This window comes from Drosophila navojoa, chromosome 3 (assembly GCF_054131105.1).
Source record: "Drosophila navojoa isolate 15081-1374.11 chromosome 3, UAZ_NAV_1.0, whole genome shotgun sequence".
NCBI lineage: Eukaryota > Metazoa > Arthropoda > Insecta > Diptera > Drosophilidae > Drosophila > Drosophila navojoa.
The window spans coordinates 14,830,240-14,850,317 of record NC_142891.1 but is presented as its reverse complement, the minus strand read 5'-3'; the positions used below and the strand labels follow the sequence as shown (position 1 = coordinate 14,850,317).

At 47.5% G+C, this 20,078-nt stretch overlaps 6 protein-coding genes across 6 annotated transcripts; 3 read left to right on the top strand and 3 right to left on the bottom strand.

The window, feature by feature from the left end:
* Positions 1-269: 269 nt before the first annotated feature.
* On the bottom strand, positions 270-4,765 carry LeuRS (Leucyl-tRNA synthetase). Its single transcript, XM_030386904.2, has 6 exons — positions 4,588-4,765; positions 3,579-4,414; positions 2,949-3,520; positions 2,207-2,665; positions 897-2,140; positions 270-838 (listed from the first exon to the last, which is right to left on the bottom strand). Exons 1-6 carry the CDS (start codon positions 4,588-4,590, stop codon positions 401-403), a joined length of 3,552 nt encoding a protein of 1,183 aa, XP_030242764.1. The 5' UTR covers positions 4,591-4,765; the 3' UTR covers positions 270-400.
* Positions 2,829-9,670, top strand: LOC115563620 (PAT complex subunit CCDC47). Its single transcript, XM_030386917.2, has 4 exons — positions 2,829-2,845; positions 5,029-5,937; positions 6,002-6,349; positions 6,421-9,670. Exons 2-4 carry the CDS (start codon positions 5,098-5,100, stop codon positions 6,658-6,660), a joined length of 1,428 nt encoding a protein of 475 aa, XP_030242777.1. The 5' UTR covers positions 2,829-2,845; positions 5,029-5,097; the 3' UTR covers positions 6,661-9,670.
* LOC115563623 (uncharacterized) lies at positions 7,053-9,455 on the bottom strand. Its single transcript, XM_030386921.2, has 2 exons — positions 8,302-9,455; positions 7,053-8,241 (listed from the first exon to the last, which is right to left on the bottom strand). The coding sequence occupies exons 1-2, from the start codon at positions 9,453-9,455 to the stop codon at positions 7,374-7,376; spliced, it is 2,022 nt and encodes a 673-aa protein (XP_030242781.1). The 3' UTR covers positions 7,053-7,373.
* Positions 9,671-10,621: 951 nt separating the features above from the next.
* Positions 10,622-13,159, top strand: LOC115563624 (uncharacterized). Its single transcript, XM_030386922.2, has one exon. It carries the CDS (start codon positions 10,823-10,825, stop codon positions 12,725-12,727), a length of 1,905 nt encoding a protein of 634 aa, XP_030242782.1. The 5' UTR covers positions 10,622-10,822; the 3' UTR covers positions 12,728-13,159.
* Positions 13,160-13,896: 737 nt separating this feature from the next.
* LOC115563618 (uncharacterized) lies at positions 13,897-16,397 on the top strand. The gene has a single exon (XM_030386913.2). It carries the CDS (start codon positions 14,162-14,164, stop codon positions 16,175-16,177), a length of 2,016 nt encoding a protein of 671 aa, XP_030242773.1. The 5' UTR covers positions 13,897-14,161; the 3' UTR covers positions 16,178-16,397.
* Positions 16,398-16,920: 523 nt separating this feature from the next.
* On the bottom strand, positions 16,921-19,678 carry Spindly (spindle apparatus coiled-coil protein 1 spindly). Its single transcript, XM_030386912.2, has 6 exons — positions 19,063-19,678; positions 18,845-19,010; positions 18,572-18,787; positions 18,366-18,507; positions 18,115-18,213; positions 16,921-18,056 (listed from the first exon to the last, which is right to left on the bottom strand). Exons 1-6 carry the CDS (start codon positions 19,588-19,590, stop codon positions 17,003-17,005), a joined length of 2,205 nt encoding a protein of 734 aa, XP_030242772.1. The 5' UTR covers positions 19,591-19,678; the 3' UTR covers positions 16,921-17,002.
* Positions 19,679-20,078: the final 400 nt, after the last annotated feature.

The window sequence follows — 20,078 nt, the reverse complement described above, 5'->3', positions numbered from 1 at the left end:
AATTATTCTAGATGGCTTTAATTAAATATATGCATTTTAATTTGATGTCTAATCCACTCAGAACTTTCAAGTTTATTAAAAAAAAAAAAAACGCCTCTTACCTAACAATAAACAAAATATATTTTGTTACATAATACTTACCTAGTTTCACATTTCATATGCAATAGATTACAGTACTTCATTTTCACAGTAGTTAAAGTCGAGCTCTAGCTTAGCTTTAGCCTGTATAGCCGAGCCAACCTTGATAAAACAATTGAAAGTAGGCCAAGTGTATTTTCGGTTACACCAAAGCACATTGCTTGTTAAGGTATTCATTTATAGCCAACAATTCATTACAGGGAGTGCTCCAATTTCAATTCAAGTATCTCTTATAACATGCAAGTGGAGTCAATCAGAATCTTTACTCAACCACATAGATTAGATTACGTCCGACCTCGGTCAATTTTCCCGAAAGATTGACGCTCACTCGTTTATCAGCCACATCAAGAACGAAATTGCCCTCGCTGAGAAGTGTCTTGCCCGTTTTATAGTCCTGGAAGTTGGGCAGTTTGCGTGGACCCATCACAGGATCCTCATAGCGCCAGATTTGTAGCGTGGACAGATCTGACTTAAGGCCAATTATCTTGGCGAGTTTCTCGCGCAGGGACTGCACAGTGTCACCCTCAGATATGATAGTGTTCACCTGGAACAGACCCGAGCGCTCAATTGGATTTACCAGCTCAACTGGGACGTGAGGCGCTACACTGAAGCTAATGAAGGGTGAGCCAGGGCGCACTTCCTCGCGCGTCTTCTCAGGTGCCGAGGGATCATCAGTGTATTTTATTTCCAGGCTTTCCAGCTGTTGTAGAAGAGCGCATAAGTAAGTCAAGAATATTCATGTAGGTTTTTCTACTCACATCCAAGGTGTTCTTCAGATAATCGAGATTGCTGAGCAGTACTTCGCGCTCATCGAACTCCAGGGTGACAGCTAGTGCAGCCACGCCTTTACCCCCCTCCACTTTCTCGCGTATCATTTGAGCAAAGGGCATCACACGCTTCATGAACTTTTTCAGTTCGGGCTTCTGCTGCAGCGTGACTGCGATTAGCTTGTTGTCGGGCAGCGTTTTGGTGTCCTTGTTATACATCTCTCGCATGGTGTCCAACACGCAGCACTGCCAGGGCGGATACGTTTTGGCCACCCAAACGAGACCGCGATTGGGCTTCGGCGTCTGGACATCTACAGCCTTCTCTTTGCCACCCTTGCCCCTGACTTGCAGCAGATTCTTCAAGTTAAGGCGGAAAGAATGCGCTGCCTCCATCAAATACTCAGAGCGCATGATGTCGTTCTCATTGATGGCGCCCACTTCAGGCCAACGGGCATGGACAATAGATTCCTTGTTGCCCAGCAGACCCCATACATGCTCCGCCATGTGCGGGCAAATCGGCGACACTAACAGTGCCTGACGACGTATAAACTCCATGACCAACTCCTCGTGCATGCCCTGGGCACCGCACAGCTCGCGATACTTGTCACGGGCCAGCTGCAGCTCATAGAATCCGCTGCGCAGGGCTTCCTTGAACAGCATGCGCCGATAGTTATCATCCGTCTGTTTTGTCTTCAGGTTCAGCTCGCTCAGGAAAACTTGATCATTGAAGGTCTTGGCAGCATCATGGCGCAAGCTAGTGCGCGTAGCCAGCATCTCCTTGACCCACTCAATGAATGTGTACAAACGCAGAATTCCCGCATCCGCGGTGCTCTCCACAAAGTTGGCGTCCTCTACGCTATCGCCAGCGTCGGCCAGGCACAGGCGCATGCCATCCGCCGAGAACTTCTGAACAGCTTCGTAGAGTGTTAGGAAATTGCCATCTGACTTGGACATCTTTGCTGAATTGAGCAGCAGGTGACCATTGACACGCATACCCTTGGGCCACTTCGTTTCATCATTGGGCCAAATGGCTGCATGATTGTACAGGCAGAAAGTCAAATGGTTCTGAATCAAATCTTTGCCAGACACACGCAGATCCATGGGATACCAGTACTCGAATTCCCGGCGCAGCACAGCCAGGTGCTCCTTTTTGATAGCTGTCTTCTTTGGCAGCGGCGTCTCTTTGAAGAATATATAGTCCCAGACGTCAGCAGTCATATCTTCAGGTTTGATGCCTATAGAACATAAATTATGCAAGGAGTCAGTCAGATTATAGACAAGTCTTTTACAATCTCAAATACCGAAAGGTCCTGGCTTCTCGCCACGGAAAGTGCCGCCTTGCAGCAAGTGAACAACTGTATAGAAGGCCATATAAATGGTTGAGTCCGACAGCGATTCAATGAGCCACTGCTCATCCCAGGGCAGTTTGGTGCCCAGGCCATAGGTACGCGAACAGGCGTACTCGTGCAGCCAGTTCAGACACGCCTCAAAGTTGTTGCGCGCCTCCTCGTGAAACGTCTCCATGTCCTGCAGTATTTTCGTTGCCTGTGCCTGCCATTCGGGCTCGCCATAGTTCAGATACCACTGATTACACAGCGCCACCACGCACTCATCCGCTGAGCGAGACATGATTAACTTCTCTGGTTCATAGTAAATGTCCGCCTCCTTGGCATCAACCAATTGTTTTTGCAGCAGCTTTTTCACATCCTGAATTTTACGACCAGCAAACTCGCCCACCAGCATTACGCCATCGTAGAAGCCTGTGAAGTAAAAACATATCAATCAGAACATTTTCTAAAATTCACTCATATACATTTTTATCTGCTCAGTTAACTATGAGCTATAATTCCTGAAAGCTTTTCAAATTTCATTCCTCTTTATTTTTATTAGCCTAACAGTTGGCAAATTATGTGATAGATAATCGAAATTATAAATTAAAGGTAAGTATGCATGTGAATAATTAGTAGTAAAATATTCATTAATTAAACCCAAAAGCAATTAAACATATACACATATTATATCCCTTCCAATAATGTCACTTACTCTTTAAATAGCAAAGCTCCTTGGCTTCGGCCAGTTTTTCCTTGTCGTTCTGCGATTGAATCTTGAGCGTGTCGTAGGCATGCACAGCACTTAGCTTGCCGAGTGTTGGAACTTCGATGATGGGTATCGGCCCGTATGGCAGCACCATTTCATCGGTTAGGCCATACTTTTGGCGGAATGCCTCTTTCTTCTGCAGATCCAGGAGAGCCGCATAATCGTCGGGCGAGTCAGAAGGCACGGAGGTCACCACGCCCGTACCCTTATCCGCTTTAATACTCAGCATAGGCAGTGTGTAGATTTTTTTGTGACTAGTTAGTGGCGCCGACAGTGGAACCCCTAGGAGTTCCAGGCCGGTCACCTCGGCCAGTACAACAATTTTACCGTCCTCGGCGGTAAAGCCTTGGTAGGACATGTTGCGTGCGGCACGGTGAGTACTGACCCACACTTCGTTGTCGCGCGTGCTTTGCCAGGCAATGTACTTGATGTCTGGATGTAGCCAGCAGTTCGTTTGGCCGTACATCGTCTCCGGACGCAATGTGGCTGCCACCAAGAAAATGGGCTGCTTGATGGCGCTACAAAGGATTCAATGACATCATTGTCTATGTTAAGAATTACAAACAAGGGCATTACCTTAAAGCTTTGGGCGTTTGCAGCACTTTCATCTTGATCAGAGTATATTCTTGGGGGCCAACGCCCTCGCCGCTGGAACGATCGTGATCCATGCAGGGCTGTCCGTCCTTGGGCGAATAAATTGTGTAGCGCTTGCCATACATGATCTTGCCGCGCTGCTTCAAATGATTGAACTGCCACCGAACAAACGAGTCAAAATAGGGATTCGCATCGGTGGTTATGAACGTGCGACGCCAGTCTACATGCACTCCGATGCGCTTCAGATCCTGCACCGCCAGCGGTGGGAAATAGCCCAGCCAATGCTCGGCATTAGCGAATTGCTTGATTTCTTCATCGTGCAGGCCGAGGCTTTGCATGATTTGCCATTGGTATTTGGCACTGCCTGTTTTGGCAACAGCTTTGCTCTTCTTTCCCTTCGACTTGTCCTTGGGCACCTCCGACTGCGACTGTTCAACGGCTGGCGCCTCTTCCTCCGTCTCTGGGAACTTGGGTGGATAGCCAAATGTCTCCAGTTCTCGTGCTAGCTTATCGGCGCACGCCTTGATTGGCATACCCGTGCAATGGAATCCGAAGGGCCATAGCACACGACGTCCCTTGAGACGATGGTAGCGCACAGCATACTCGGCCTTCGACATGGAGAATGTATGCCCCAAGTGCAGGCGTCCATTCATATACGGAAACGGAAATGTGACAAAGAATTTTTCGCTCTGCTGCTTTTTGGGCTCAGTTGGGGCATCTGTTTCGTGCACACGCTCCTTTTCCCATCGTTGTTGCACTTCGCGCTCGATTTTCTGCAGAAATTCCACCTTAAAGGTGCCTTTACGTTCCACATTTGCCTGTTGGCGTCATGCATATATTAAATTATTGTAATTATTTCGTTTTTGATTGTCATTCGATGCAAATATTGCATCAGGTTGCGGATTTTGTCCCCGTGGAATTCATTATTGGAATATACCGAGCAGTAAGCAAGTTGGCTATGCCGGTATTTTTTTTATATGTTTTCACTTACCATATTCGTTTATTTGGCTGCGCAGTTTCTTATAAGTTCACTTAATATTTACTGAATTAACCAGCAACCAAAAAATTGCGAATTGCAACGTGTTTACTTCGCTACGGCGGCTAAAAGGCTATTATCGTTTGTCCAATCGAAATTTGTAAGCAATTATCGATATATCGTGGTGAGAATATAAACAAATTTTGATGTCTGACGCTACGGCATTCGTTTATTGCTATTATTTTGTATATATAAACATTTTCCAAACTGTAATTGATTCATCATGTTATAAATTCTAATTGTGTGTCCACCGAATACTTAAATTTAAATGTGCTCAACAGTTCCTGAACTGTTTAGTATTTAGTTCATTATTGTGAGTATTTTATTATCGAGAAACGATGCTCTTATGATTTTATCGATATTTTCAGTCCACTTAACCTACTTTTTTTTTATTAGGTGAAAAGTTTTAGTTTTAGGTTAATATTAGCTGAATTACGTTATTTTTTCGACTATTTGTATTAAAACATGCGACCAGTGTTTGCATTTTTGCTGCTGGCGCTATTGTGCGCCTGCCAGATGAACAGCGCAAATGTAAACACCAATGGCGAAGATGAAACGGACAATGATTTTGCGGAGTTCGACGATGACTTTGTGGATGCCAGCTACGATACGGAAACCGCAGAGAATGCCGACTCATCCAGAGGTGCAGGCAGGGAAAGCTACATAGAACGTCAGGAAGTGCCCAAGAAATCTGTTTCTAACGATGACGAGGAAGACGGTCTCGTTGAGAACGACGATGAATTTGAACATTTCCAGGACGAAGAGGAGTTTGAAGGCTACGATGCTGGTGACACCATGGAGCCACCCATTGATCAGAAGACGGAGCCAAAGCTGAAGATACCGAATATACCATTACATTTCCGCACCCACTGGGATTCTTATTGGATGGAAATGCTAATGGTAGCCGGTCTCCTAGCCTATTTCGCCAACTTCTTTGCTGGCAAAGCAAAGAATGCTCGCCTGGCACAGCTCTGGTTCAGCACGCATAAAGCACTCCTCGACGAAAATTTTGCACTGGTCGGCGACGATGGTAAGGTAGAGAACGAGAATCCAGGACTGATTAAGGAGAGCGAAAGCCTATACACCCTGTGGTGCTCCGGTCGCACCTGTTGCGAGGGCATGCTCGTGGAGCTGAAGATGATCAAGCGTCAGGACTTGGTTTCACTTGTTGCGGGTCTGATGCGACCCCAGCTGGATCAGGTGCACATCAAAATCGATTTAACACGTGGTTTAATGGATTCATTTGTGTTTGCAGTCGGCAGCAAGAAGACCATAACGAAAATATTCAAAGAGTATACAGATTTAGTAAGTCATGAACTACTGATGTAGCGGCAATCAGTTTAAACATTTTCATTTTGGTTGATTGCAGAGCAAGTTTTGTAGTTTAGTTGCCAAACCGGAGGATCGTTATAATGTTCCCAGTGGTTTTGGCGTGCTTTCTGAAATACCAGAAGCCACATCCGCCATACTCGAGTCACGTGTTATAACTGCACTTAACAAATACCAAAGCTATATCGATTACCTGCACATTTCGGATCAGTTCAGCGGCCAAATCCAGCAGGAGGAAGGCAACACGCTGAAGCAGCCAGAGACGCGGCCTGTGCTATTGGCCGGTTTCAATCTGCCCAAACATGCCGAAATGGAGACCATTAAACCCTTGTTATTGTTGATATTTTATCTAATGGAACGCTTGAAAGTCTATCGTATGTCCAAGGAGGTAAGCGGTCACACAGCTTGACGGCACACTGCTTGGAAACCATAATCATAACACTGTAAATTTAATTGCAGGCCAAAGCTAAGGCAGACAAGAATCGTCTGCGCGTCGAGGAGGAGTTCCTGAAGAGCACCCATGCCGCTCGTGCCGAGGCAGCCGCTCAGCGCCGCGAAGATAAGCGCAAGCAGGAGAAGGAGCGTGTGCTTGCCGAAGAAGATCCTGAGAAGCAACGCCGCTGGGAGCTCAAGGAACAGAAACGCCAGGCCAAAAAGAATGCGCCCAAAATGAAACGCCTAGCAGTTAAATCGCTATAGATCTTGTTGCGCCCTGTAGTGCCATCTATTTGCGCTCATTTACTATCCCTAGAAAAATTGGCGCCACACTAAAGCAATAAAGTATTTGATTTTCTTATTGAGCGCCAAAAAAGAGAAAAAAAGTCAGCTTCAAATTTTATTAATATTCAGATTGTAGCAAAAAATTAATGGAGATTAATGGGCTTAAATTCACATAATTGTTATTTACACCAAACATATTTTGTTTTTATTTTATATTTTGATTGTCTAATTTCTTATATAGCTATGGCATTTCCTTATTTTCCGCTTTTATTAGTTAGAGATTATAGTTATACTCATACACGATCTTACTCATATAACAATACCCTGAAATCTCTAGCAGTTCCTACCTTGAGGTATTGCAAGATGTAGAATGATTTTGAACCGCTTTTATTATAGAGAAATTATTATTATATATATGCATGCATGTATGTGATGTGTAATTTAGAGTGTTTCTAAATCCCGTTCGACTAAAGATTCACAGTGAGCTGAGAGAAAGTTGATGTAGTTTTGCTAGAGATTAGCAAGAGTCCATCAGACATTTCCTGAGAGACGCATTCTTTGGAGCTTTAGCATTAGCAGCACAGAGGCGCGCACAAGCACATGCATACACACACGCACACACACATACACACAGGCACAGGGTGGACGGCAGTTGGATGAGAACATTGAAATCTGGGGAAAACTGATCCGAGTTAACATTTGACCGGGAAGCAATTCTCGTTGGACACGTAGGCGATGTGATTGCGGAGGGTTTTGATTTGCTTTTGGGCCGCATCGAAGCTGTACGAGAGGGTGTTGAGCTGGCCCTGCATTTCGCGGATGACCGCCTCGCGATCGTTGACCGACAGGCTGGCTGTGGCACGGCACTGGGCCAGCTCCTTTTCGAGGCGATTGATTTGCTCCTGTTGCTGGGCCTTTATCATCTCGGCGCGCTCCTTGGTGCCGGCAATAATCTTGGCGGACTCGGTGCGCAACGTGTCCAGATCGTCCTGTGTGGTCTTCAGCTGCTCGCAGAAGAGGTCGCGCTGGCGCAGCAGCTCCTCGATTTCATTCCGGGCCTGGGACAGATCGAGCTGGCACTGGGCCAGCTGTGGTCCCAGATCCTGGGTGGGAGCCTCCATCTGCGTCTTGCAGGACTTCAGCTCCTTGCAGACAACCACAAGTTTGCTCTGCAGATCATCCTTCTCCTTGCACACCTGCGCCAGCTTAAGCTGCTCGTTCTCCAGCAGCTTGGGGAAGTGCAGCAGCTCGTTGAGCTTCTCCTGGAACTTGGAGCGTATTTCCTTGACCTCCGTATTGATCTGCTGCTCGATGCGCTTGTTGTTCATGTTCAGCTTCTCCAGCGAGACGCACTGCTCCTCGACCTTCTGCTGGGCCAGCATGTACTTGTTGCGGTAGTCCTCCAGCTGCTGCGACTGCTCCTTCATGATGCACTTGAACTCCAACTGTTCCTCCTTCAGCTCGTTGACCCGGGCACGCAGCAGATTCAACTCAGCGGCGTCAGCGTCCGAGGTTGCCCCTTTGCCCCCGCCACCACAGCTGCCCATAAAGCCCTTCATGCTAAAGCAAATGAAAAGAAGTTAATCGAGGATCTCAGCTGAAAGCTAAGGGCTCTCTCACCGTTTCTCCAGCTCCTTCATTTGGCAGTCCTTGCGCTGAAACTGTGTCAACAGTCGTGCATAGTTCTCCTTCATCTTCTCGTACTTGTCCGCCTTGGTGTTGCGTTTGCCGCCACAGATGACCAGCGGATCGGGATCCTCTGGGCAAGGCGGACGCGCCGAGCCCACATTGCAGCTATCATCATGTTCATGATCGTGGTCATCATCATCATCGAAGCCGCCGCACGACGTTGGCTCCTGTGTCTCGCGTTTGCTGACCTCGTTGAGCAGCTTCTTCACCGAGCACTGCATGTTGACGATGCGACGCTTCAGCTTGTCCAGGGAGTCGCTCTTGTTACACGGCGGCGGGCACGGCGGTGGACAGGGCGACTGTGCACGCTGGCGGGAGCGCTTCGCTGTACGACACGGCGGCGGTGGGCAGGGTGGGCATGGAGGTCCTTGGCTGCTGCTGCTGCTGTCCTCGCAGGGCGACTGCGCCTTCTGGCATGGCCCTGGATTGCAGACCTGCTTCGGCTTGGACTTGGAGGCCATTATGGCGCAGGCGATTTCCTGCATCATTTTCATGTCCTCCGGACAGGCGCCCTTCATCTTCTGCATGGCCTTGCTCAGCGCCTTAATGAGCCGATCCTCCTGACCCTCCGCTTGGCAGCAGCTGGAGGGAGCCTCGTCGCTACACTCGGTAGCTGTTGCGCCACTGCCCCCAGCTGGTGCGCCACAGGGACCCATGCAATATGGCGATATATTGTCCTCATCGACGGTGGTGGTCATGTTCAGCTCGCGATAATGACGCCGGGATCCGAAGTTCTGCAGCTTTACGGCTCGATTCATCATGGTGTGCAGCTTGATATTCTCCTGTTCCATGCAGATGCGCAGGCGCTTGATCTCGCGCAGCTCGTTACGCGTCTTACAGGGTCGCTCGCACATGTCCATCACCTGCATCTTAATGTCCTGTATAATCCTGTTCTGGCAGTCGATCTCCTTGATTAGCGCCAAATACTCGTGATACATTCGTCTCTGCTCCGGATCGTCCGAAGACTCGCCCAGGCGTGAGAATAGGTCATCTTCAATGCCCTCTTCCATGCCACCCTCATCCATGGCCGCCATGCCATCGTCCTCGTCGAACTCCTGCTCTTCCGCTCCCTCATTGTCGGCCATTTTGTTGGATAATTAATTACTCTAACTAAGCAAAATGATGTTGCCCCTTTGTCTCTCGTGTGGTAACGTTCAATGGTTCCAAGATGGTTTCTTTTTTATATAAGCTCCAATCACTCGTAATTTTAAAGCATAATCTTAAAATTTTGGTAATATATTCTGGAATTGATTACTATAAAATTTTAAGGTGTTTGTGTTGTTTTTTTAAACAACTAAAATGAACTGAACAATGTGTGTATGGATTTCCACGCTTCGAAAAATATGTGCCCAGGCCTGCTTTGATTTGTCTTATGATCGAAATCCAAGCTCGCATCGACACTTCTCCACAGAGTAATCAATATTTTTATGAGTCAAGCTCTCGATAAATATTTTGAAGCAAACAAATAATAAATCACACAAGAATATACAAAAAGTGTATCTATAAATATTTAATAAATATTTGCTCTATTTATTCTCGTATACCTGGTCTAAATATACAATGAAAAACATTATATGTACGTATTTATGTTTATTTATTATTGTGGTTTACTGGAATTCTTTTCCATCATATGAACGTATCCAAATATCTGTATATCCTGAATATATTATTATGTAGAGTATACATATTTTAATTTTAAAATTGAGAAGATGCGCGTACAAAAAATGTGGGAAAACATGAATATTCCGCTACCTTGTTAAAGATTCTGCATTTTTCTCGGCTTCATTATTTTACACCACATGATTTGCTTAAAAAGTAATTACTATAAATAAACTCAGATTCCCTTAATAGCCCCCTAGCCATTATTATTCGTATAGTTTTACAATCATGCAACAATGTTTATAGATCACCTATCAATAATTTATATATCATAGCTAAAACAACATAGTTTTTAGATCACGGATCTCTGAATAGTAAATACTTCATTGGCCTTATAAGACGGCAGCTTAGATATATAAAGATATATAAACTTGTTTAGTGTTAAATAAAGAAAAACTTCAGAGTCCATCAATGCTGGAGAAGCTCTTTTCAGTCTTAGTAGTTGATAGAGCTTCGAAACGAGTTTAGATTAAGTTTACAACTAATTAGTACCAGCTAACAAGTCGCCTTTTTCGAATAGTATATGAATATGAATATAATATTATAGTTGTTTAAATATACTAAATTACTATAACTTGTAAACATCCTTAAAAAAAAACTCTAGTTGAGTAGGCATTTAGAAAAAATAAAAAAATTGTTGATAATAATACTTTGATATTGTTCCATGTTGAACTAATAATTGTTTTTGGTAAATTAATGTGAGATTCCTTTTAAAATTTATCTGTTGGTAAAAAGACAGGACAAAAATTACGGAAGTGTATAGAGAAACCGGCTGAACGCAAAATTATTGTAAATGTTAATTCCGGCCAGCTACAAAGCTAATAACGAACCGGCGAGCAGAGGAGTCTCCCCCGTCGGGCAAGAGCAGGCCGAGTCGATGGGGAAGCAACCGGACGGGGACAATACAAACGGCAAGGCTCTGAAGCAGACCAGTTACATAAGTCTACACAACAAAAATCTGCCGTCGAACGATGCCAACAACAACTGCAACAACAACAACAGCAACAACGACTGTGTGGACGAGGACGAGGAGATGGCGCTCAGCGACGGCGATCAGTTCGGCCTAGTGGACGACGCGGACGACGATGAGGAAGAGCAGCGGACATGTAAGCCGAAGAGACGCAGCGTGCCGCAGGGCGATGAGATGGGGGCCAAGCTGAAGCACGAGCTAACCAAGTACAAGCAGGAGCTCAAGGAATACAACGAGACGACCAAGGACCTGGAGAAGAAGTACATGAAGATCAACTTCGAGCTGAGCGAAATGCAGCAGAAACACGGCCAGTTTGCGTCCCGACGCTGTCCGAGTCCGGAGATGGAGCTGCCCAGCGAAACGGACGGGGATGTGGATGGAGGGCTGCTAGACAGCTATTGCCCGTCCTCCACCAGCATGGACTCCGTTCTGACTGTCACGGGCCGCCACGGCAAGAACGTCTTCTGCAGCAACAGCAGCTTCATGACGGTGCTGGCTGTGCCCAACTCCTCCGACACGATACAGACGGCGCCAACGTCGCTGGGCAAGCGCAAGGATCATCGGCATCAGTCGAAGCTGAGGAGTCAGCCAGCTGGCTATGGCCAGCAAGTGCTGGGGCGTGGCCATGCACGCCGCGCCCAGCGCTCAGCAGCGGAGGAGCAGGAGAACGACCCGTCGTTCAAGAAAATGTACCATGTGCTCAAGGACGTGATCAATACACAGCAAGATCACAAGAAGAATTATGGCTACGACCTCGACAGCGGCGAGTTCAGCCAGCTGTACAGCACGATTAAGGACCTGAAGAACGAGCAGGTGCAGTTCCGCAACATTATACGGCACCAGCAGGAGCGGATCAGCGACTACCACACGCGCTGCGTGAAGGCGCAGGAGATCATGAAGACGCAGAAGCATGAGATCGACAAGCTGCACGAGAACAACCAGCAGCTGGAGTCGAGCATCTACCACGACATCGACACGTTGCGCTCGAAGATCGACAGCAAGCTGAAGAGCGTCGCCCAGCTGCCGATGCTGATGCGCGAGGAGCACACCAAGTATGAGAATGTGCTGCGCGAGAACTGCCTGATGGCCGAGAAGCTGCACTCGCTGCAGAAGGAGGCCGCTCAGCTGAAGAGCAAGATCGACGAGCTGGGCAAGCGCAAGCTGATCACCGTCAATCGCTTGAAGGCGGCCGAGCGCGACCTCAAGATCTTCAAGAACTACAACACAGCGCTCAAGACGGAGAAGCGCCGACTCGCCGAGGAGCTGACCACGACCAAGCTGCAGCTGGACACGCTGCAGGCGGCGGGCAAGCGGCAGCTGTCGCGGCATCGCGAGCAAACGGAGAAGCAGCGCCGCGAGCTACAGAAGCGCATCTACGATCTGGAGCTGAAGCTCAGCCGCAGCCAGAACTCGACGTCGAGCCTGATCCAAGAGCGCGACAGCCTCATCGCCGAGCTGCAGACGCAGCTGCACACGCTCGTCCACAACTTCGAGGTCTCGCAGAAGCACATCCGTGTGCTGCGCCGGCACATCTACACCATGACCTCGGGCGGCGCGACAGGCTGCCCCGCCAGCGGCTCGCTCAGTGCTCCGCTCGGTGGTGCCACACCCCAACGCTCCACCGCCACCAGCGAACAGGGCATGACGCGAGCTGCCGCCCAGAGCCAGCCATCCAGTCCCGGCGCCACACGACTTGGCACTCCGCGCTCGCTGAAGGCCAGAGCCTAGCAGGCGGTCAGCTCTCTCTGGTCCAGCGGCTCAAGCAACTTGAGGAGATGGCCAGGAGCAGCCGTGACTCATCTACAAATAGATCACCTACTCCTGGGACATATCATCAAGCTGCTTGCCACCGCTATTCCAGTGGATGACAATGGCCGCTGTGCCCCTCGCCCTGCGACGAATTTTAGTTGTGTTGTTCCCCTTAGCTTTTAATTAAATTTTCGTGTATAAATTGTGTTAAAATTTACAGTTTTAGATTTACTCTAGCTTAATTAGACTTTGGCAGGTTAGTTCAGCCATAAATTCGCCTAAGGATTCGGGATTTGACTAAATAATTAGACTTGATTATTATGAAAATTCAAGTTATTCAGTAAATTTTTATTTTTATGTTAATCAAAAATAGTTATTTAATATAATCTTATTAAAAATATATAAATTATATTGAGGAACAATTTATGATGTAATTTAAATGTTTTTTTTTCCCTGTAGTCCCAAGTCTTCCCTATAGCTACCTGTATTATATATGTATGTATATATATGTATGACTTAAGTAGTTTGAACATCATTAAGTTCAATATATTTTACATACATTCATATATTATAAAATATTGTACATCTGCTTAAAATTCGCATTACATACATACATACATATGTACATATGTATACGTATATGTTCAATACTTAAGAATGCCCTAAAACATTCAAGAAAAATATTGATAAATGAATTACAATTCAAGGTCAAAGCTCTCACTCGTTTGCCCGTATCTCAAGACTGTCCTTCGCAATAGATTTTCAAGGGTTCTTGCTGATCTCATGCCCGCTGAAAAGTGCCCCCGATTAGTAATCAAATTATTCGATTCTAAAAACAAAATGAATGTACTCAAAAGAATTGTGTGTAAACAATTCGAATGCGAATGCTCGCTACACAGCTGATGCGATTCTACAGATATATGTATGTATATATGTACATCTGACTATATACATATATGTACATACATGCATATATAGCTGATGCTGATATATATAGCCATACAGTATGGATAAACATATTCCACAGCCACTTTGGAGGCATGCTGCCGAGTGGGCTCTGTGCGAAAAGTGCTTGCTGCTTCCGTTGACTGGGCGTGGAGGCGTGGCGCTGCGTGAAGGGGGTACGGGCGCAGTGCTGACAGCTGTGTAGAAGAACTCTCGTGTGTGGAGAGCAAAGAGCAGAGCGACACAAAATAGCTAAATTTATAACAAAATCAAAAACTGAAACTGAAACAAAGTGAGAAACTCATGTTTTCAATATTCGAGCGAACGGCGGGGGGCTGGCGCTGACCTGGCGAGAGCCAAAGGTGCGACGCCAGAGCTAAAGCTTTTCCGCTTTTCCACTTTTCCGCACTGGGAGGGCTGCGCAGTTGAGTTTTTGCACGCAACGGGAGCGGCTGCTGTTCGACAAAGATGCGATACGCTTCGCTGCTCAAGTGGAATGCCAACGAGCCGATGACGCACTGCAGCACCGTCTCAACAGGCAGCTACGCACTGCCACTGCCTCTGCCTCTGCTGCTACTGTTGCTGTTGCTGCTGCCAGCTGTTGTGGTCGGAGCTGAGAGCTCCTGCCTCATACGTGCCATGCTCTATGTAACGCCGCCGGATCAGCGCAGCATGCAGGATTTTGGTCTGCCGCTGGACATCGATTGCGCGGACAATGGCAGCGCCACTGGTGGAGCCGTCTTTGACCTGGGCGCGCAACGTGTGGCTGGCAAGCTGCATGTGCGCCTCAATGGCAGCCAGACGCCGCCGCTGGCCGAGGTCGCCGGCTATGGCCTAGCCTATCTGGACAACTGTGCGCAGCTGGAGAGCGTGGAGATCGAGCGCTTTGTGCTGGAAACTAGCCTGCCCTTAAGCTGTGGAATGGAAAAGGAGCAGGAGCAGGAGCAGGAGTTGGAGCGGCTGCGTGTTGTCGCCCTGCGCCACAATGAGCTGGGCACGCTTAGTGGCAACAGCTTCGCATTGCTGCCGCACCTGCAGCAGCTGTTGCTGGAGGACAACTCGCTGCGGCTGCTCGAGCCGCTCGAGGGATGCCAAGAGCTGCAGCAGTTGAGCATACGACGCGAGCGTCAGCTGGCGCTGCGGCAGGCGGAGCTGCTGGAGCAGCTGGAGCAACTGCAGCGTCTGGAGCTGACACAGCTGAAGCTGGTGAGGAGTGAGGTCCTGGAGTCGCTGCCTGGGCAGCTGGCCGAGCTGCTGGTGCAGCAGACGCTCATCGAGCCGCGACACCTACGCCTCGCCAATGGCACCGAGCAGCTGCTCCACCTCAGCCTGGTCGAGTGTGAGCTGAGCAGCTTCGCACTCGATGCCTCCATAAGCACCAAGCTGCAGCAGCTCAACTTGAGTGGAAATGCGCTGAGAGAGCTGCAGCTGTCGAACAGCTCGCTCATCAGCCTCGATCTCAGCGCGAATCACCTGCGGAGCCTGAACAGCACTTGGTTTGCCCAGCTGCAGCATTTGCAGTCTCTGCAGCTGCAGCGGAATCAGCTGCACAGCATTTCGTGGCCGCAGCTGCTGGAGCTAGCTGCAGGAAGTCTCACCCGGCTGGATCTGACCTCCAATGAGCTGGTGCGCCTGGAGCAGACGGAGCACGCGGCCTGGGAGCAGGTGCAGCAACTGCACATACACATCGACGACAATCCGTGGAGCTGCCAGTGGCTGCTCAACTTCTCGCATGACCAGCCGCAGCTGTTTCGCCTGTTCCGCTACGCCAAGTACATATCCCACATCAATGTGAACGGGCTGAGCTGCATGCCGCAGCTGGAGAAGGCGAAGGAGCAGGAGGCAGTGCAGCCAAGCACTCCACGAAACAAGACCGAGAGCAACTGGTCCGTTAGCCACGGCCACTTGAATGTCTCCAGTCACACGGTGCTCTACGGCAATCCCTTGCAGCAGTCGCACAGCCAGCGCTCGGAGGCACTCGTCATAGTCTTCATGCTGCCGCTGGGCATTGCGCTGCTCTTCCTGCTGCTGTACCTCTATCTGCACTGCGAGCGCATGTTCCATTGGTCATACTACTCCGGCGGACTGCCCTGCTTCGGCGGCGGCAAGGCCTCCAGCAGCCATCGCTTCGTGGATCACATCGACATCGTGCGCTATCCCATCGCCAATGGCAGCAGCGGCGCCAACGTGGCCGAGGAGCTGGAGTTGCCCATAGCTCTGGCCGATGGCTATGAGACACCAGTGAGCGGCTCCGCCTCCATTTGCAACTGCGCCGGCCCACGGCAATCCCACGGCAGCTGCTCGCGCACCCACCACGTCACCTACGAGGCCATGCCCACAGATCTGCCCTATCAGCTGTACACAGAGATCAAGGAGCCGATCGACACCAAAGAAGCGGATGAAGCTCCTGTTGAACTGCCCGCAGCCTCAGCGCCCATCTACGAGCACTTGGGCTTCGAGGAGGAGCAGCCGATGGACGTCTAGCTATCATCGCGTTTCATGAAGTAAGCAAAGAAAGGCGTTTGTTGTGTTGCCGTAGATCTTCTCTGAGTGCTATCAGCACAATATTGTCGTCTGTTTGCTGTGCTAAGTAGATGATCTAATCGTACATAATTCAGAGTTCCAATAAATAATCAGAGATTATATATCCTTCAAAAACTGTCAAAACGGGTAATATGAATTCTTGGAAATGCATGTAAATAGATGAGAAATTATAGTTAGAATTATATTATATATTTTTATATCTGAATCCCCAGCTTTATAAATGTACTTTAACTTTTTTATATTTTATTGTTGAAACTAGTTTCTATAACATGAGTAAAATTATTGATTTACATAGGGACCTTTATTAATAGTTAATTTCTTGAATTGAATCATCATAATGCAGTTCACCCTATAGCCCACTTGCACATAAACGATTATCATTTGCATAAATTTAAATGGTATTACCTAAAGATGTTCAACATATATGCCGTAGCTCTGGGACTGCATCTGATCCCGAGCAATACAATTTAAATAGATACATTTTTTACATTTCTATGCATTGCAACCACTTGGGCAATAATTGCATTTTAGCTTTAGCTTATACAAAAATTTTGTTTAAGGCTTTTCATAAATCTAAGTTATATCATTCCAGGTTTACGTATTTCCCCATCTTGATGGCTGATGCACTAAGTGTCCATGTGTGGCCCTTGGATCGGCAAGAACTATTAAGTTTGTACGTCTCGTTGTTGTTTGGTGTGTAATTTATTGCCTAAGTCTTAGCTTTAATTAAACACTTTATTTGTAATTATGCATTTGGCGTTCTGCTTAAGAGCTCGCTGGCTTCTTGGATGCCACAACAATGCGTCGTATGATGCTCTGTGATTTCTTGACCGGCTTTACATCCTGGCTATCGGGCTGTGCATTCTCCTTGCTGCACGGTGCTGGACTGCACAGATCAGGACTCAGATTGTGCACGATGGGCGCATTGCTGCTGAACTGGACATTCTTTTGGTTATCCTCGGCAAACAGGTCGCGCTTCTTTGTTAGTATGGAGCGCACTGCACAGTGACCAGAGACCTCAGTGCCCATGGCACTAGCTTTGACTCTGACTGGCGTGCCCTTGCGCAAGGGTTTTGCCTCACAAATTTCATAAAACTCGAGCGGCTCCTCCTTTGTTTTAACTGGCGTACCCTTGCGCTGCGGCTTGGCTGGTGTTGGAGCTTGCTCCTGCTCCTCCTCATCATCAATCTCTGCTTTGATCTGACGTAATTTGATAGGCGTGCCCTTGCGCTGAGGCTTGGCAGGCAGAGGAGGAAGCTCAGCAGATGCCTCAGCTGATTCCATTTCAGGTAACATAAGCTGTTGCTCGCTTTTTACACGAATCTGCGCAACGGGAGGAGTGCTAATTAACGGAGACGAAGCGCTCAACGGTTCGATTACATCAGTTTGCTCTGGCTCCTTTTTGCATTCGACCTGCTCCAGCTGCTCCTGTTGGGCCGAGTTTTCCGTGGATGGCTGCTCAATCACCTCACGCTTTACTTTAATTGGACAAGAGAGCTGTGCATATTTAATGGCAGGTCGAGGGTTTGCTTCCGGCTCAGGCTCAAGCGGAGTGTCCAAGAGAATGACATCGGTTTGCACATTGACGCAAACTGCGGGCGGCTTTAGCGGCGTATCCAATACAATAATTTCAGCTTTTGTTGTCACGTTGGCTGGTGCGGCGGCGACGCTGGCTATGCGTGGCAAGGCAGCTTTTATTTCAGCTTCCTTGATATCGAACTCCATGGCCTTCATGGGCTTAAAGGCAATCTTGTGCTCCATCAGCAGATTCTCGCGATCGATCAACACGCAGCGTGACTTCAGCGATTCAAAGCGCCAGCTAAACAACAAAAACAAGTGTGTTAAAAGAGCTCACGAGGTGAACCGTTTGCACCCACCGTGCCATGTCCTGTTGCATGTTGCGCAACTGTTCCTCGAGCATGGCATTTTGGATGTGCAGGCTGTGCAATTGGGTCTTCAGCTCGTCCGTTTCGCGTCTAAATGGAATGGGAATGTTATGAACTAAATCTAAACGCAGCCTAACCTAATAACGGCCTATCACAATAAAAACAATCTGTAGCTGGTAAAGCTAAGCACATGATTGCACAGCTTTGCCACAGCATGGCCCAAGCGTTCGGCCAACTCATACTTGCAGAAATCCAGCATGGAATCAAGCCAAGTCACCGACTTCTGCCTGGCCAATTCGCGCAAGCGCTCCTGCGTCACATTCAAATCGTTCTCAAGTTTGGCATTTTGCTGCAACAGCTTGCGAATGCGCTCATTCAGTTTATCTGCAAAGAGTGAATCAGAGTAAGTTAAGAGTCATATATTCGAGTTCTCCAAGCTATTGCTCACTCTGATAGGTTCTGTCAGCGCTGCAGAAGATTGTGCTGCATGCTTGCAGCTCAGTGTGCATGGCTACGTTCTCCCGCTTGAGTCGATGTATTTCGAATTTGCTCTCATTGAATATCTTCTTCATGTCCAGGTAGCTCTTCTTTTGGCTGGCCAGTAAGTGCTTCATCACCTGCCGCTGATCGTCCACTTCCGCAAACAGTGAATTGCCTTTGCGATCTGCAAGCAATTTATATTAAAAATAAAACTTCAACGATCTCCACTCGCCTACTCAACCATTGTGTTCCGGGGCACTGCTGAGCATCGCTATTTTGGCATTGGCATCCACCAGCTGCTCCTGTGTGCTCTCCAGCACCTGCAGCTTCTCCTCGAGTTCGTCTCGTTTGCTACGCAGATTTTGCTCCAGGCAATCGATTTTATCTTTCAATATCTCAATTGTTTTCTGAGTGGAAAATAAGATTGTAGCAACAGGATGTTATAATCCATTTACTCACCTCCTGCTCGGCTACGGCAAACGTATTTTTCACTTTAATCTCCTCATATTCGGCCAATTTATGCATAAGCTCTGCATTTTCCTGCTCCAGTGCATTAAAACGTGATGTGGTTTCATCGTCTACACTGTTCGCCTTCACCAAGGCAAGCGATTCCATATCGCGCACTGTGCTCTCCAGCTTCGCCTTGAGGCTGGCCGCATCCTCAACCTTGGCATCGTAGTCCTGCTGCAAGGCTTCATGCTCCAGCTGCAGGTTCTTGTATTTACGACGCAGCTCCTCCAATTCTTGTTGCATACGCGGCTCTGGCGTAGGACATGACGCTTGTGATTGGGCACTTAGATGCTCTAGCTCCTGTGTTAAATATCTTTCCGCCGCCAAGGATGTGTCTAGGCTGCGTTTCAGTTCGTGTAGGCGTTGGGCGTCCTCCTCGCTGCGTTCCTTAAGTCGCTTATGACGCTCATGCAGTAACTTGTACTCTTCAACTATGTCTTCGATGGTCAAAGCATTTAAATCTAAATTATTATACATTTTCAATCCGTTTTTTTTCTCTAAGGCGTCAAAAATTTGAATCAATTGACCAAAAGCGACGCTCACATAGCGCTGATAGACAATATATATCGATATTATTATGCGGTGTATCGATTAGTTGCGAAGTGAGAAAACTAAGCAGACAGTAAGATGAGTGCTGTAATATTAAAGCAGACAGTAAGATGAGTGCTGTAATATCAAATAAAATACAATTATTCAAAATATGTGCGTGTAATTTTCAAATATAAAATTTTAATTGTACGCAAAGGGAATATACCATTTCTACCTTATACAAGTTGACAACATGAATATGTCAACTTGTCCGTGTGAATGACAACTGTTTACTAGCGCCATCTGTTGAGTATTTATTTTGCGCCAAATCAAATTTAGTTGTAATTTTAGCATATATTCAAATGCAAAATCATTGCAAATATATATGACTGGGTTGCAAACAGTGCACCAAAGCATTATTATTACTATATATAAAT

Excerpts from the sequence above, each read along its gene's own strand:
- LeuRS (XM_030386904.2), bottom strand. Across the intron at positions 3,521-3,578 it reads CAAACGCCCAAAGCTTTAAG|CGCCATCAAGCAGCCCATTT; the intron begins GTAATGCCCTTG and ends AATCCTTTGTAG. Across the intron at positions 2,666-2,948 it reads GGAGCTTTGCTATTTAAAGA|GCTTCTACGATGGCGTAATG; the intron begins GTAAGTGACATT and ends TTTACTTCACAG.
- LOC115563620 (XM_030386917.2), top strand. The coding sequence starts at position 5,098 with ATGCGACCAGTGTTTGCATTTTTGCTGCTGGCGCTATTGTGCGCCTGC. Across the intron at positions 5,938-6,001 it reads TCAAAGAGTATACAGATTTA|AGCAAGTTTTGTAGTTTAGT; the intron begins GTAAGTCATGAA and ends GGTTGATTGCAG. Across the intron at positions 6,350-6,420 it reads TCTATCGTATGTCCAAGGAG|GCCAAAGCTAAGGCAGACAA; the intron begins GTAAGCGGTCAC and ends ATTTAATTGCAG.
- LOC115563623 (XM_030386921.2), bottom strand. The coding sequence starts at position 9,455 with ATGGCCGACAATGAGGGAGCGGAAGAGCAGGAGTTCGACGAGGACGAT. Across the intron at positions 8,242-8,301 it reads ATGAAGGAGCTGGAGAAACG|CATGAAGGGCTTTATGGGCA; the intron begins GTGAGAGAGCCC and ends CATTTGCTTTAG.
- LOC115563624 (XM_030386922.2), top strand. The coding sequence starts at position 10,823 with ATGTTAATTCCGGCCAGCTACAAAGCTAATAACGAACCGGCGAGCAGA.
- LOC115563618 (XM_030386913.2), top strand. The coding sequence starts at position 14,162 with ATGCGATACGCTTCGCTGCTCAAGTGGAATGCCAACGAGCCGATGACG.
- Spindly (XM_030386912.2), bottom strand. The coding sequence starts at position 19,590 with ATGTATAATAATTTAGATTTAAATGCTTTGACCATCGAAGACATAGTT. Across the intron at positions 18,508-18,571 it reads CGCTGACAGAACCTATCAGA|ATAAACTGAATGAGCGCATT; the intron begins GTGAGCAATAGC and ends CACTCTTTGCAG. Across the intron at positions 18,057-18,114 it reads ATGCAACAGGACATGGCACG|CTGGCGCTTTGAATCGCTGA; the intron begins GTGGGTGCAAAC and ends TTTGTTGTTTAG.